The sequence below is a fragment of the Manihot esculenta genome, chromosome 12 (assembly GCF_001659605.2).
Source record: "Manihot esculenta cultivar AM560-2 chromosome 12, M.esculenta_v8, whole genome shotgun sequence".
NCBI lineage: Eukaryota > Viridiplantae > Streptophyta > Magnoliopsida > Malpighiales > Euphorbiaceae > Manihot > Manihot esculenta.
In genome coordinates, this window is record NC_035172.2 from 33,270,626 (window position 1) to 33,287,925 (window position 17,300).

General features: G+C 34.7%; 3 protein-coding genes across 5 annotated transcripts; 1 reads left to right on the top strand and 2 right to left on the bottom strand.

Moving 5' to 3' along the window:
• Positions 1-95: 95 nt before the first annotated feature.
• LOC110627504 (protein BUNDLE SHEATH DEFECTIVE 2, chloroplastic) lies at positions 96-1,834 on the top strand. 2 transcript variants are annotated; one of them, XM_021773851.2, is made up of 4 exons: positions 96-478; positions 701-797; positions 1,311-1,365; positions 1,464-1,834. In XM_021773851.2, the coding sequence occupies exons 1-4, from the start codon at positions 269-271 to the stop codon at positions 1,663-1,665; spliced, it is 564 nt and encodes a 187-aa protein (XP_021629543.1). In that variant the 5' UTR covers positions 96-268; the 3' UTR covers positions 1,666-1,834. The 2 variants fall into 2 exon arrangements, with proteins under 2 accessions (XP_021629543.1, XP_021629544.1); XM_021773852.2 differs by having other exon boundaries at positions 335-550.
• A 1,551-nt stretch (positions 1,835-3,385) lies between these two features.
• LOC110628191 (O-fucosyltransferase 31) lies at positions 3,386-8,292 on the bottom strand. 2 transcript variants are annotated; one of them, XM_021774724.2, is made up of 10 exons: positions 7,895-8,292; positions 6,808-6,870; positions 6,624-6,705; positions 6,412-6,485; positions 6,187-6,275; positions 5,879-6,082; positions 5,250-5,520; positions 4,863-5,090; positions 4,570-4,767; positions 3,386-3,969 (listed from the first exon to the last, which is right to left on the bottom strand). In XM_021774724.2, the coding sequence occupies exons 1-10, from the start codon at positions 8,003-8,005 to the stop codon at positions 3,760-3,762; spliced, it is 1,530 nt and encodes a 509-aa protein (XP_021630416.1). In that variant the 5' UTR covers positions 8,006-8,292; the 3' UTR covers positions 3,386-3,759. The 2 variants fall into 2 exon arrangements, with proteins under 2 accessions (XP_021630416.1, XP_021630417.1); XM_021774725.2 differs by having other exon boundaries at positions 6,412-6,482; positions 7,895-8,289.
• A 4,152-nt stretch (positions 8,293-12,444) lies between these two features.
• LOC110627887 (guanosine nucleotide diphosphate dissociation inhibitor At5g09550) lies at positions 12,445-17,294 on the bottom strand. The gene is made up of 13 exons (XM_021774265.2): positions 17,055-17,294; positions 16,527-16,589; positions 16,368-16,451; positions 15,424-15,531; positions 15,163-15,335; positions 14,829-14,940; positions 14,330-14,410; positions 14,183-14,245; positions 13,815-13,916; positions 13,596-13,720; positions 13,248-13,458; positions 12,955-13,029; positions 12,445-12,769 (listed from the first exon to the last, which is right to left on the bottom strand). Exons 1-13 carry the CDS (start codon positions 17,139-17,141, stop codon positions 12,716-12,718), a joined length of 1,338 nt encoding a protein of 445 aa, XP_021629957.1. The 5' UTR covers positions 17,142-17,294; the 3' UTR covers positions 12,445-12,715.
• Positions 17,295-17,300: the final 6 nt, after the last annotated feature.

A 17,300-nucleotide genomic window follows, 5' to 3' on the forward strand; every position in this document is an offset into this window, starting at 1 on the left:
CCGTATGAGCATGGGTTTCTAGTTCTTAATTATTAATGGAACGAGTGTTTAAAAAAAAATTGACATATAAGTTAAATGCTCATGTGAGCAATTATTTTTCTCAGTTTTTTAAAATTTTTTGCCAATTTGTCAATTTGTGAGTGAGAGGAGCTACGTAAAATGGAGGTTCTGATTTCTGAACCAAAAGTTTACGGTCAGACCCGGCCAGGGCTCGGATCCGAACTGAAACGAATTTCCACTCCTCTAGAACCAGAACAAAACTGGACCGATGGATTGTCCGGTTCAAATGGCAGCAAGAACGGATGCGACTCTGCTAACGATTGTCCGATTGAAAGCGGAAGGCCGAAATTATTCGAAAAGCGATAGCAATAACCAAAAAGACAGTGATGGTTTTCCATTGCCAATCGGAGGGACCCCTAAAAACACTTCTTTGCCATGCCTTTCTCTCACCAAGCCATCTTGGGTGGTGCGAACTGAGGCAAGCTCCTTCTTTCTCTCCTGAAATTTAGTCATGTCATGGTAGGAGCTCATATCCATGATTGGTTTTGAGGTAGTGTAGCAATTTTGCCAAATTTTCAATTTTTTTTCATAATCTTGTTACCAATTACCATGAGGTGAGTCGAAGACGCGGAATTTATTTGAATCTCGCCATTAAATTGCTGCCAATAATCAATATTCTGGACTCTTTTTTTTGTTGCAGTCTAATGTCCGGAAAGAAATAAGGAAGAGGCCTAATCCGCCATGTGTGGTTTGCAAGGGGACTGGAAGAGTTGATTGTCATTATTGTTTTGGAAAGGGTCTCTCCACCTCCCTAAACTGCCTCAATTTCTTTTTTCTTTCAATTTTTTCATCCATTCTCTTGTGATTTGACAAAGTATCAGTTATTCAGATTCAACCAACCTGTTGTATGGTAGGATCATAGACTCCCCCTCTCTTGAAGTCATACAATGTTGTGGAAATACATTTCTTAAGTGGCTATACTGTTTTGCAAAAGATAAAGCTTCAGGCTTTTTACTATTATGAAGTGAAGCAATAATCAAGTTCAAGTGAAGATCATTCAGTGCATATGCACTTTTACTAACAATTTTATGTGGTGTGCTTTCTATATTTTAAGGAGAATTTGTGTTTTTTATGAAGGAGGGAGCTCTGATCCAGGTGTATCCTAGAATTTGCTTTCCCTGTCTGTATATTGCTTTGTTGTCTACAAGCTTGCACAAACAAGTGTACATATATGAGCTTCACTGTGATGCTATTGCCTTTCTTTTTTCCTTCCTCTTCTGTGACATTATTTTCTGTGTTGAATGTTGTAGGCAGGACAAATTTTGTTCATTTAGCAATGCTTCCCAAAGGGGAGTGGCCAAAATGGTGAGATATCATAATATTTGTTAAATTAAATATTCTCAAGTTTGTGAACTATTTTACTCTTATATTGACTGAACTACCATAAACCTTTGCTTCTCCAGGTGTAGGACTTGTGGTGGCAGTGGCCTTGGCTATTGCTCTCGTTGTCTAGGCACAGGAGAGTATAGATATATAATGGGCTTCCACTTCATGAATAGAGATTCCAATGATAAGGGACCTCGAAGTGCAGCTGATCAACTTCATAGTGGAGATCAATTGAATTCAAACCAGGCAGATAAGGATTCAAAGGATACTAATGTTTGATCCAGATCAATTTTTCTTTTTGCAACTAGAATATGAGTACTCTGAAAAGACAGGCAGACAGCTACTGCTTCTGTTGATTGTACCGAGGGCCAACTGCTGTAACATTGTTAACGTGTCAAGAAAGTGTAGCATACCGTAAATTTGGCATATCATCTTTTATGATCTACTAGATGTAGTTGCAATGTTTGGCTCTTCAATCTGGAAGAAGCTCTCCAAGTTGGAATGCGTTTTGTTTTTTTCAAGTTAAAAAGAGATCCACATTAAAAAGGCCATCTGGCCCAAATAGGTACGTCAAATGGCTATTGGTCTAAAACAATATACATGAAACCCAAAGGTTCTACAGCCCAAAAAAAAATGAATAACCCACCCTAGACCCGGAAGACACCTCGACTGGACACCTAGACTTGGCAAAAATCAGAAACGCGTCCCCCCACACATCACAGAGTCTTTAGGCGCCGTTGCGGATCAAGATTGGACAGAAACGGGTACTCCTTGCATTGTAGCCGAAGCCATAATAATCCAACCGAAGACCAGAGAAGAGCACTTGGCATTGAGCAACTAAAACTAGAGCTTCCATATACGAAAATGAGCAACGCGAATAGCAGAGAAAATACATGCATGGTCAGGATAAGTGGTGGCAGTGGATGCCAGAGAAGAAAAGGAAAACCTTGTACAATAGAATCCCACATCCACTGTTAGGACCAAGAAGAGAACCTCCAAATGCAGAAGAAATGCCTGCGGAAGGAAGAAAAACGCATGGTACTCATTGATTCAGGTCTCCTGCTCCTCCATGCTTCTTCTCACTTCCACCCTTAGGCGGCACCCATAACACCCACGGGAAGGAAACCTTCAAATACATAAAAGAAACCACAATCACAAACAACACTGAAAGAAGAAACAAACACTGGCACCGCTGCTACCAACAATCTCAAAATGAAAATATTTACACCTCTTCCCGGTGGGGAGAGGTGGTCCACAGTTGAGCGGAGGGACAGAGTGCACAAGGAAACCTTCAGAAATGGGGCAAGAAAAATCAGTAGAAACCCGATATAAACAGAAGTCTACTACCTCAGAGAAAATTCTCTCTTCAAGAGAAGAGCGAGACTAGAAGACTCTTCACCTATAAGCTGGAATGCTTGTTGGCAGTGTGTATCGTGATGACTAAATGTGGATGAATATTTTCATGTGGTTTGATTCAAAATGTTCAGAAGTTCTTCATGAAGCCTTAACTTAATACAAGTACGTATCAATGCTCTTTAACTTAAAGAACTGGCTTGTATGAAGTGTTTTTACATGTTATTATTGACCATTTTCTGACTTTACGCTCATGAATATCATTTTGCTTATTGATCTGATGTTCTCTCTTTTCTTTTGAGTTTATTTCTGTGGACTACTTGCCATTTCTCTCCAGAATACACCGTGGGTCACTGCAGAACTATTATCAGTCTGGCCTGTTTATGCACGAAAAGATTCTGTACTCATTTGCAGATGTGAACAATTTGATGAGATGTGCAATATTCATGATTACTCTCTTGTTCTTCATTTCATTTTATCTGAATACAGGCTCGTGCCATTTGCACTAGACAATCAAAATGCCACATTGAGCATTCAAATTTCTCTCTCAACATCAACCAAATGCATGGAAACCAACTCCAACTGATAGTTCCACTCCAATCCTACTATTCAAATCAGTAGTTTCCTTTGGAAAAAAAAAGATAAATAAATAAATAAATAAAATTAACCATTAACCGGATGAAACTGAAATCAGCCAAACCACCGACTCAAAACCGGCGTTTGACAGATAGAAGGGATACAAATATAGCTGTAACCTATTGAATCACAAATAAACCTTTTTCCTGGTTCAAGAACACGTAGTATATAACCCATTAGTTTTGACAAATACACAATCATGATCTAAATCTCTCCCCACCTTAATTAAACCCCATCTTCTCTTTGCTAATTGCTATATGTGCTCTTCCATCAAAGGACAAACGGAAATTTTTTTTGTTTATTTATACTACCAGCCACACAATAGCTGTGGTGCCAAACCAATAGAATAGAGATGGTAACTTCACATCCTTCAGATAAATCATCTTAAGCTTGGCACATACAATGCGGCGCTGGATATGTATATAAGGATTGTTTTGCCTTTCTCAGTCTGATCTGTCCTTGTCTGTTTTCATGCCCTTCAAGAACTGCTTGCTGAAAGTCTGACCAACTAATACTCTTGTTTAAGAACAGTTGTCCCAACAATACCATGTTGGGCCTTATGGTTTTCAAGTTCTTGTAAGTTCGATGTCCCAACTGTTTGCATCACAAAATTTGTCAACTTCTTGAACATTCTTAATGTATGCAATTGTAAATGTATACAGTCCAAATTCATAAACAATTTCAAAGATCCATGTCAACATACCAAGAAAGATACAGAAAAAGAAAGCGACAAGCCAAAAATGACAAGAAATTATTCAACAAATCCCAATTTGTATTTCATGAATTCCTTGTCTTTCAAATTCACCTTTTTGTTTTAATATTTTCTGTACAACTTTCTCAAATCTATAGCCAAATTTGGTCCTAACCCTGGTTGCACAAACTGTTTTAATAAGTGAAAAATGCCAATTGGGTAATGCCGCAATGGCCTTTACTATATACCAATATCCCGCTTCTTTCATTTGCAATGCACAGCAGGGAGTGAAGATAAAAAAATCCTCCCTAGGGAAAAACAATATATAAAAGTTCAACTGCATAGCGTTCAGATGGAAAAAGTTCCGAGATCAAAAAACAGCAGCAAGGAGAGTAGCACAGCATCTTATAAGTTTAACTTGATTATATACATATGCTATAGCAACACATTGGATCCACCATGAAGTTTATTTTGCATAAAAAAAATGGGTCAGAAATGCTCACCAATGCATTGTGCATATTTCCTGGAGATGCAGAGATGAAGATGTCGCTGTGCAAGCCAACATAATAATCAACTGCAGCTAAAAGAGAAGCCTTCTTTTTAATCTGCGCACGTTCATCTGAAGAAGCAAGGCTCTTTTTGTCTTCCATTAGTGGAAACAATTTTCGTAAAGTTGATATCCTAGCTTCCCCACCATAAACCTGAAAAAACATGGAAATCCATCGGTAATGCTCATATAAACATGTCCATAAAATCATTTATAAACCATCAAACTCAAGTTAGTAGGATAAAAGACCTTGTGGGAAGCAAGGTATAGACGGGTACTGTTGTCAAAGCCCAAAGCTGCGAGAAGCAATCCAATCTCTTCAGGTGTCAATGGGCACCGACCCTGACTCCTCAATTCTTCATCAGTGAACTGTGAGTTAAGGACCCTTCCTTGCCAAATTACTTGTCGGTACTTGGCCAGAGCCAATTTTTCTGCTTTGCCCCCACCAAAGTCGCAGGCTGAATGGGCAGCCATATCCTGCAAGGAGATGGGTTAGTGAAAGGAAACAGAAGACAAGCATTCATGCATGCACTCTTACTAAACTGCAACGCCTAGATGTGATAGATCAATCACATTCCAAAAAGACATACATCATACAAAATAAACATAAATCTTTACAATACAACTCACTGGTACCTTGTCAAAACGAAGGTGTATAACTACAAACTTGCTGGCTTTGTTTTCATCAATCACATCAGTTGTTTCCCGTAGGTAATTAGTGCTAAGGACTTCAGTTCTTCTGGAAGGATACCTGAGGCGACTTACAAGAGCATCTCCAAGTGCTCTGATGTGGGGAACAAAAACTAATGCTTGAAAATTGACTTTACAACGCAAACGTTGGATGTCCATGGGCAAGTTATCAAAAGTCAGACGGTGAGAAAATGGGGAGATTGCAGCAATCCCATAACTGTACCATGTACAAACAAGTAACTGACTTCAGAAATTGCTGAGATGAGAAGATGAAGTGAAAAAAATAATTCAAATAGAAAACCATGCTAAAATTCATTCGTAGAATCATTGTACATAAACAGAGGATTTAAATCTAGATTCATTAGCCAACACTACATGTACACATTCACATACATCAGGAATGCCAATGCATGTTTTTGTCCTCAAATACTCCATCAGGAGATGGGAATATTTGATGCCTCACCAAAAAGTAGCATATTGAAAGTTGAGACTAGAATCCTAAACATAAAAATTTAATGACCAAGTAAACTTCAGATGTGAATTTTGGAGAAGAAGGTGAGGAGGGTACTACCAACCTCTGCAGTACAGGCAAGACATTATCCAGATACCAATTAGCTGAAGCATGAACAGGCGCGGTCTTAATTCTGGTAGCTCGAATAGCAGTGGCATAATATTCCCTTGTGCTCCAGGAGAACTCATCAGGCAGCTCTTTAACTATAGAAATGTCATCCTTCAACACATTAATAAAGTGATCGACATCAAATATATCCACGAATGAGCTGCAAGAAACAATATGCAGCTTCAGAATAAGGCCTTCTTCAAATAATAAAGATAATTCAATACACACACACGTGCAGACACAAATGAATGTGTAAAACAATACCTTGAATCTTGCCAAACAGGATTGACTTCAAAATGTGGGATGACAAGAGTTGCATTCAATATTTTAGCAACTGCCACTGCATCACATATCTATCAATGAAACAACTCATCACATGAGATATTGAAGATATATTAAACAAGCATGCAATTGTAGACTTAATCAATGAAGGAAAGTAGGTATTAAACACTTTTGCTTAGACATACTGGAAAAATTTGAAGTACCTACCCCCATTCTCTGCTGGTTCAATCCTCCATCAAGAAATACTTGAAGATATCCCTCAGATTTCTCTGGCAATGCTGCTCAAAAATTAGTAAGTCAATAGGACGAAGCATGATGACATAAGAACATTATTGCATAAAATCACTTTCTTAGACTAGGATTTGATCAGGATGCAGAAATAAAACTTATAAGATATCTCTATATTTTTCATCACTCACAAGGGGCATTTGTAGATTCAACGCATGGCCTCCATCCTTGATCAGCTAAAGGAGCCCAGAGATCAGACAGTTTTTCATGTGACTAAACAAAGTGTATAAGAGTGAGGGGAAAATATGGATTCAGTTAAGCATGTAAATGGAAACTTTATGAACAAACTATCATACTAGGGAAACTGATGCTTACAGTCTCACGCTGCAAAGCACTCCTCAACAGAGATAAATGCCTAGGCTTTGGAACATTCCATTCCTGCAGAAAATAACCAAGTTGTTACAATATAATTTTTACCTGTACAAAGTCAATTCCATAATGTAGCCGTCAGCTTAAAATTAAACTATCACAGCCATAAGCATGTTGTCGGTGCATGCAAACTTCCTCCATTCTTAAAGGTGATATTTCAGAGAATGTACAACAGGAAAGAACCGAGTCAAGAGACAGTGTAGTACTACTGCATTTGCAAAGGTGATGCAAAATAAGCAGATTTCATATAAATCCACATGCCTCTCATGGAATAACACCCTACGAATCTGCACTCTGGAATGTCTGACACTGTAAGTAAAGGAACAATCATAAATAAGATTCCCTTTCCCTTCATTCAAACCCTATGGAGACAGCCTGCAAGGTAAGTCCAGTCTAATGTACTCAAATTCCAGATGTCAATTGGGTTTTGTCTTGTTCAATTAGTCTCTTGGCTGCTAACACGCTGGAAAGTAGTATCACAATTACCCAGTTTGAGTTCCCATCTCCACACACAGTCATAAGAACGTCACATGCACTCTCAGATCACATAGGAAACCTTCCAAATTTTCCAAAAATCCAATAGCTTCTTAAATCGCCAGCCAATAACCAAAAATTGTAGACCATGTAACTCAGACAAGTGAACCCACCAAACCCAATACATTAACCAATAAGTAGTTCCAGGTTACAGTAAGCTTATGTATTATATGACGACTCTTAAAACTAGTGAAGACGCCACTCAATTATTTACCTTGACATTTTGCAGCGAACGAACCCAGGCTAATCCCTATTCTACTTGCTATTTTTATATTTCAATCAAACAGGCAGATGCTGTACTAACCCTGAATTTTCCCACCATTAAGACATAAACAGCAGGCATAAAACAACATAATCAAAAGTGCTTCACATGAACATTTAATTTGAGGAAATTAAAAAAAAAAAAAAGAATAATCTTCCTCTGAAAAATAGCCGTTAACATAAGTGGGCTAATAATCAAGAAATGAAAAAACTCGAGAGAGATTAAATTTTTCCATACCGAGAAGGTAGAAGGGGAGGCATGGCTCAATGGGCTAAACAAACCAGGCAAAAGCAGAGGTAAAAGCAACACCAGAAGTCCAGCAAGAGCTCCTCTTTGTTGGAGCTCCATGATCCCCAGGTAAACTAAAAACTCCAAACTCACCAATCAGATCTCAAAACTGGGTTTCAGTGTTCTGGGTGTTTCCTTCTTGCTTGGTCCGTGATATTGAGAAAAATAAAGGAAATATTAATGGATGACAAGAGAAACAGCGGCAGACAGGCCTTATCACATGTAAACGCTACGTATAGGATTCCAATCCATTGCCTATAAATCACTCCTTTTTTTGACCTGCCTTGAGGTCTGTGAAAGAGAAAAGGAGAGTTAAAGCATCTCACATGGACACCTGTAACTGGCTTGATTACGGAGGGTGGTGGTGTCCCCTTCAAGGGCCCATGGACAAAAAAAAAAAAAGAAAACAAAGCTGTGTTTTTTTAGAGAGTTGATTCAGTGTTTTGTAGCTTTAACCTTGTTTTAGGAGTTGGGTATTATTGTTTTTCTAATTATTCTAGGCATTTTCAAGAATGGAACTTTTTGGAGAGAGGACCGTTGGGGAGCTTTTTCTTGCTTCCATTGATTACCCCCTTTACTCCCCAGTCACCAGTCACCAGTCACCAGTCACCAGTCACCACCACCGACACTATCACCTTTCAGTGACAGTTGCACGTTTCAAGCTGTGTATTTTATGACTAATCAAAATTTATTATTTAGTTCATGAAAAATGTATTAATTAATTAATTAATTTTAAAAAATATTTTAAAATATTTTAAAAATTTAATACTGTATTCATACCATAATATTTGTCTTTTTAAGTTATCCATTTAAATCAGTAAAATTAATTAATAAATTTAATTTTTTTTAAAAATATAATAATTTATTTAATATATTCTGATGATACTTTTTTATATCTATATTATACATAAAAGTGGGAAGAAGAGAAATAATGAGATTACTATGTTTATGTTTATATTATTTAATTAAATTTTAAAATGATAATTATTTTATTATTTAAATATTTTTTTAAAATAGTGTTAAATATTTATTATTTAAAATTAATGTATGTTTAAATTTGTTATCATTTAAAAATATTTTTTACATATTTTTATTTTAAAAAATTTATAATAATATTTTAATTTATAAATATTAATTATTTTTAACATGGTTTCATTTTGTTTATATAATTTTATTATAATCGTGCGAATATCCTATAGAAAATAATAATATGAAAAAAAAAAGATTAACGTGTATTATAATATTATAATAATATTATTTTAATGCATTGATTATTAATAATAAATTAATATGGAAAAAAATATTATAATCAATGCATAAATTATAATATTATTTAATATTATTTGATATTATAAATGATATTAAGGTGCCTTGATAATTTATAATTTTAATAAAAAATAAAATTATTAAATTTTATTGTTAATTTGATTATATAATTTAATATTAACTAATTTTAAAATAACTATTATATTTTGTTATAAATTGTATTTTTATATTTGTTTCATTATTATAAATATTATAATAATTTATTTTTTATAGAAAATAAAAATAAAAATTATTATATTTAAATTCAATATATTTAAATATTCATTTAAAAAAATAATCCTACTATTTATTTTTTTTCAAATTATAATGCAAGCTGTGGCTGTGGAAGTGGGAAGATATTAGATGCAATTCATGATTTTTGGTTGGGTCCCATGTGTTTTTGGATACTATTGGTGGGCCAGAGACATTGATAGATCTTCTTCTTCTTCATCTTCCTCTTCTCTTCATACATCTCCTCTTTCTCTCTCTCTATTATACATATTCTTTGGATTCAACTTATCACCTACCATGAAATTTTGTGGCCCTTCATCTTCTTAATTGATTGGTATGCTTTCCCATCCCCATTTAATTCCAATGTCTAAGATCTTTATCCACTCAACCATGGTTCAACCCTTGCTTTGGCTTGGTAGGTAGGCCTCTTATTCCTTGAAATTATGAATCTCATGTTATAAAATCCAAAAAATAAGATTTATAATATTGTGTAAACTTAAAAAAAAAAACATTTCTCTCTACGTCTAACCGCTTTTTGGTACAGTGTTACATGTCTTTGTTACTCAAATTGTATGTAGAACCTCATTCCATTCCAAACGGCCATTTAATTCTATCGATACACATACAAATAGGGCTACGTCAATTATTTCCCTTCACATCACATCATCAGACTACATTATTTCCTGTTGGATCTCGGCTTACAATAGGTCCAGCCTACCCCATATGTCCGGATCGGGACTTGTAATGGTGGATCAGTCTGCCTAAACAAAAATGGATGGATTTTGGACCTGCTTTTTTTTTAGGGTCTGATCTTGCCCCAGAGATAAAAAAGGATCCGGTGTTTATCAAATTCTTAATATTTTTTTCATTTTCATCATTCCTTCTTATAAAAATATGAAATATCTCATAAGCCCTTGTACTTTGCACTATATAAACTTCCACTCATCCTATTATTAAATTAATTAGCTACAATCTTTTTTATTATTATTATTTTTTAGGATATTACACTTTTGTTTTTATATACTGAAAAAAGAATTCATGATTTATCAAAATAATTGGAATAAAATTAATATGGCCTAATTATAAAAATAAGATAAACATTTTTTGTGTTTTTCAATCTAATTCAATATTTAAATATTAACATAAAAGCAGTCAAATTTTCAAAATTTATAAAAATTTTATTTAAATTTTTGAAATTATAAAATATTGTTGCAATTTTATCTATTTTTTAACATATTTTTTAATTTATTTTCTAGTTGATCAAATTATATTATTATCATCATCAATTATTTTTAAACTTTATATTTATATTCATGTTGGACGGCTCTATTAAATTGAATAAATTAAAAATTAAAATTTTAATATTTATAAAAGTTAAATTTAATTAATTTTAAATAAAAATTTATTTAAATTGAATTAATTTAATTTAATTTGATTAATCGGATATTACACCTTTTTACATCTTAGTAATTCCATATTACTAATGATGTTGACGTGATATTTTAAGAGGCAAAAAGAACGCAGAAAATTAAAATAGGTGAGGAAGAAAACAAAAGAAAAGAAAAGAAAAGAAAAGATGCTCTTTGATCATGATTGACAAAGAAAAGATAAAAGGAGTAATTTTCATGGACATGACAACTATAGAAGAATATCATCTTTTATTTTTTATGCCAGAAGAATAAAATAATAAATATGTACATATATTTAGAAAAATAAAATTAAAAAAAAATTTAAGCTTTATGCTCACTCCCAAAGGCCAACCAATATATATATATACTTTCTTTTCCATATATTTCCCTGATTTATAAATTTTCCCTGATTTGTTTCTCTTGAGAGAAATGTGAGAAATTTCTTGTTTTTTTTTTCCTTTCTCTTTCTCTCCATTTCCCTCAAACTATACAAAGCATAAAGGCTTTGTTTTCCTTCCTCCTTTTTCCTTTTCTCTTTCCCCGTGAATCCCTTTTTGCTTTGCCTACAAGTTAATGTCTCAGTCTTAGGGTCAGTGACTTATTAATGATGCCTGTAAACAAAGCTTATAGGCTCATGCTATGCTACCCCCAATGAGTTCCTGTACCAAGAATATAAACTAAAATTATAATTGCAAAAATTCTATAAAAAAATCTCCAATTTTTTACAATTATACCCTTGATTTGTTTCTTTTTAACAAAAATATATTGAACTAACTATTATTTACAATTATTTACAACCAAGCAAAATGTCCAACCTCAAGATCGACGGAGGCAAAGAAAAAATGAGCATGGTATTTGGCAGAGTTCAGTTACTTAGAATATTATTCTGCATTCTTTTGAGAAAATTCTCATTATGATTTGCTTTTAAAAATTTTCATTTCAAGAATTCCATCTAAGAAAGCCCTGCTTGCATAGTCTTTAATCCTGCAATGTGAAGCTACCATTTGTGGGATTAGTTGCTATTGACTTACCACCGTTGGTTTCTATTTGTTAACACATTGATGGAGAGTTCTTCCCCTTGGTTTTTCTGCAACCACAAATCCTATTGTAACTGCATCATCATCACGACATTAGCCAATAGCATGCAAGAAATATTTGACGAACTATGATTGAACTGGGTAAACAATGTGATTCACAGCTATTCTTGAAAAACACAGCTAAAGAAAATCTTTGCATGTCATCTATCTAAAGCTCATTTCACTGATGAAATGTCAGTTATTGAGCAGTTAAGACATAATAGGAGGCTTGTAAACTAGGAATCAAATTCCTGGCCAGATATTTGTTCATTGATGCCTCCTGTGTTCTATTTAATTGAACGGTTTTAAATTTAGCTTTCATCGTCTCAAAGATCCAAAAGTTTTTTGCCTGCTTCTTACTGTAGAAAAGAAATTGCGGATCATCTATTCTAATTATTTCTAATCACTTAACTGATTCCATTTGCCTGATTAATAAATTGGCCAAACCCAGCACTTTGCATGGAAGAGAGAGAGGAGAGAGAGTGAATCCTGAACCGTTCATTTTTTGAAAGCTTGGCAAGCTGCTGAGAATATACGTATACAAGCTGAAGAGAAATTCTATAGCAATAAAGAATGTTGGTGGCACTATATTATGGCAAAAATACAAACAGCTGCATGTAAGAAATGTTCATAAAATCTACTACCTACAACTACAAGGGAAACCATATAGACAATTTTTTTTAAAACTGCATCACCGAGTTCTTGCACCTCTTGTAACCCAGTATCCAGCCTGTGTGATCCCCATAATTTCATTCTTCGGTGGCTGCACTAGCCGCACTCAAATCCACTGACAGATCAAGCGTCTGAAACATAGCACGTACTTATCAGTAATCATTCATTGGATATTCAATTCAAAATCATAGTTAATAACTTCATCTTTACAGCTTAATTACTTGTTATCGGTGTTTACTAGATTGGTTAGCCTCTATATAACAAGAATATTTGGTATTTAGTTAAAAACCAGCAGTTCATCAGAATCAAGAAGTACCTTTCCGGTTATCTTGCTGTACATTTTAATCACATCTTCTACTGTGGTCTCAAAGTGTGTGGTTGCGTCATAACTCTGCAGGAAAATCAAATCCGAAAGAATTATCAACTTCTGCAAGTTTCAGCAAAGTAACCAATAACACTATAACTTGTATTAGCACCCCAGGTTAAGCTGCAGTTATACCAAAAAACTTGCATGCTGCCACTTGCTTATCTGTTGAGCTTAATCGTAAGATCAATGTGGTTCAGCTTAGGAAAGTACAAGAAGAGGTGAAAGTATTTATGTATGCTTACTGTGGATATGAAACAGTTGTCAACATCGGGCTGGTTATTGGGCTCATATCTGTCGTAACTGTCATAAAAGATTTCGTCTACAGGTCCAAGGAGATCTATGCCTGGTTTCAGTTCTGTTCGAGGATCATCAGTCTCTGCTTCTGTTGAAACAAAGGCAATATATTTCCCTTTTGGAGCTACATTGTGAGCATAAGAGCAGCAGAATAGGTACCTGTGATAGGGATAAAATTAAATTCCTCAAATGTGCATAAAAGCAATGCATGCAAATGTTTAATCTACATATTTTCAAAATATTATCTTTCAAGTGTAAACTTCCAAATCATTCTTGTTATAAGAAAGAAAATATACATATCTGATTTTCGCTTGAGTTGTTTCTGGGGCAGAATAACCTGGGCTGAGTGAGAATCATGTGTATTTGGGATTGGATGACTCATAATACATATAGCACGAGTTACTTTTCCAATTTTTTTAACCTTTTGTGCCACACAAACAGTTAAGGAATCAGGATTCCTTCTAATTTTGGTAAGAAAAAGTAGAACTAATAGACATTAAAGGGGATACTGTTACCTTGTCAGGCAAATATGAAGGATCGCATATAACTTTTTTGCATTTTGCAGTTTCTCCTTCTGATGTCACTCCATAGGCCTTTCCATCCGCATCAAACTCTACCTGCCATTTGCATAAGCCAAAAGAGCAAACATGACTACCTGTTTGGATTGTGAAGAATAGATGACAGAAAAAAATATTATCAAATTAAAATTCTATCTAAACCTGAACAGATCCTAGCGACATTAAATGTGGCTACTGACATGAACAAGAATGACTTATCCATTCACTCCGAGAATAATTCAAGCCTTCCAGCTCATAACTAAAAAGTAGCATTATCAACTGCAGCTTGTTGAATGTATGTTATTCAAATGTCGACAGGATATTACCTTGCACTCTGGCTTGCGAAGCATGTAGGTGCCACCGTAAACAGCACTTAAACGAGCAAATGCCTGTCAAAGTTATCTAACAATAATTGTTACAGGAACCAGAAAGAATCTCCTTTATAGATTTTTTCAATGTCATATAGAACAAACCTGGGGGAGCTCTCCTAGTCCATAGAGGGGATAAATGTAGGGAGATCCTCCCCGAAAGCGTGCTAAAGAATCTGCATATAGCTAAATCCAAAAGAAACTCAGGGAGAAGATGAAGTTCGACCATCACAGGCAAGTACAAACTCAGGACAGGATTCAATGTTCAATAAAATTTAAAATAAATAAATAAATAAAACATAGCGTTGCATCATGGAAACATATGATGATTTCAAATCCTACTCTTAAGTTGATAAGCCTTAACATGGAGCTGAGATATTTTGATTAAACATTCCTTAACTTGATAAATATTGAAATTTTGTAAAAAAGTGTTCAGTAGTTTTACCATTCCCCCTAACAGAAAAGGAGAGAAAAATTATCCAGGCGGACCGTTTGCTGACTGTTTCTTATAAGATGAAGTGAATCTTTATTCATTCAGTAGTACATTCACAGATACAATGATGAGCAATCATTGAAGAAAATTGTGTTTTGGTACTTATATTACCTTCATCCTCTTCACAAAATCCAGAGCAGGCTCGTCCAAATAATTTTCATCCAAATAAAGCGCCAATGCATGCCCTATGAAGTCAACTGTGTTATCCTCCAGCCCATATTTCCTGCAGCATAGAAGAATATCCACTTGGACAATTTACCAACTTAGATGTGTAAATGCTTCCTTTCCATGAGAGTTTTAACTTCTATATATAATTTTTTATGCAATTGTATGATAATTAAAGCACGATAGCTCAAATTTCCAGAATGCTATTCTTTTCGTTGAAGCTCATAATCTTAAACAAAGTCTGTATTAGAGAAAGGGAGAGATAAGAGTGAGATATTACGATATAACATCTCTAGCTTTAACCTTGTTGAGGTCAAGCCCTTCATGAGACTTGGGATCATTCTCATCATAGTCTTGAACGTAAATGAAAAACTTTCTAGCACGACGCTTCTCGAACAATCCCATAAGTGGGGATTTTAATGCTTCCACATCATTAGCTGGCACTTTGTGTATCTATAAACAATTATCGAGTCCATTTACTCTGGCAACATAAAGTTTAACTATTCATTTAGCATAATTATCCAAGTTCTAGATAAGAAACCTTTCCTTTGTTGTACACAAAGCTACCATCCACGGCCTTGAAATTCAAATATTTAGTAACATTTGTGTGGATGAGAATGCGAATCAAGGCTCCGTTGGCCATCATGAACTGGGAGAACACAGAATAATCACTACCACTTTAATGGAATAGAAACCTCAGATAGCAAATGTAATCACTTATAATTTTTAATCGATCACAATCATGCTACCCTTACAATGAAATAACTTGCATCAACAGTCCTATCCTGATTCCAAATCAATAATTTAATTTATTCAGCAAAATTTACACTAGTGAATATACATGGCAACCATTTCTTTTCAACTAAAAAAATTACATCAAAAATATTTTAAGCAACAAATCTCAACATCTCCAGTAGTTTTCAATGAGTTCCAATCAAGAGAGAGAGATTGAAATGTCACTTCCACAGCTCTAACAAAGGCCCCATTATTCTCTTCTTAGTCAACATTGTTTCTAGCATTATGCTAAATTGTTGTTGTGTTGTTCAATACAACCATTAAAAAGCTTGCCCTTTCACAGAGCAAATGTTTGAAATTCAAATTGAAGACAGGAAAATAAATGTATCTTGAGAGGGCGACTAACAATAGAGATAGGATTATGCAAGAACCTATGCCATGAATCCAGTGTTCCGTTAACATGTTCTTTACTTGGGCTACATACCCTTGCAAAGCAGGAAACTTTGTGCACTAGGAACACTTGGCAAAGTTTACTATTACATATTTGTGGATAGCCAAGGCAAATTCAGAATCAGAAGATGTAATTAAGTAAAGAACTTTAGTTCCTAATATAGCAGTAAGCAACAAACTTAATGACGATGAAAAGATAGTTCAGAAAGTTCTTCAAAAGAGAAAAAAGAGTCAGCCAGTAACAAAGTATAAAAGACATATATACATGTATAAGATAAACATAGCATGAATTCTGGATACCTTAGGGATCATATCAACGTTATATTCTCTGCTTGCACCCAATTGTTCTGGGGGTTTTTCCTCGCTCCTAAATCGCTTCCAAAGCTATACAACCCTTTTGCATGTTGGTAAAATCCATATTTAAACTTAATAGTAATAATAATAATATATAAATAGTACCTCATTTAGATATAGGGAAGCGGACTCTCCTCCGTAATAGTCATTTCTATCCATATGTAGCACCTGTCTCAAATATATAATTAAGATGAGAAGTTTTTGAGCAGTTGAGGGAACCGATTACATAATCAATAAACCATAGCATACAAATAAAAATTTCTGGATCAAATGGGTAGCTTTACCAATTTATAAGTAATTAAAATCGTCTGTTCAGAGATCTAATGCTAATATAACTAAACCCCATTTCAAACTCAAAGACGAACAACATCAAAACCTATAACATGCTTCTTGATGTAAAAGAATTCTCGCCCATTTCATTTTAAGATTTGAACCCCTGATTTATTGCACCACGAGACAGACGAGTATTATTCAACTAGTAGCCTATCGCCATTGCACATTTTATTATGAGATTTACCCAATCAAATTAAAAAAATAAATTTCTAGGTAAAGGTTGATATGAACCAACAGCAATTTCAAGTGTTCCAGCATCAAATCGATTGCTCAAGGAAAGAGATTAAGGATCATACGTACTTTGAGTCCATCGACGGAGAGTAAACCGCTGAGTATGCACTCCTTGAGACCAGTTCCGAGTACAATGACGTCGTATTCTTCATCCATGGATTCAAGAAGTGAATAATGAAAACAAAAATGCAGAAAGACAAATGAAAGAGAAGAGAAAGAAGAATGGGTGTGGATTGGAAAGGAAAGAGAGCAGGTCTATAGCGGGAACTTCCTCATCCTTCGGTTAATTCCGTTAATTTGTTCTACATCAGTTCC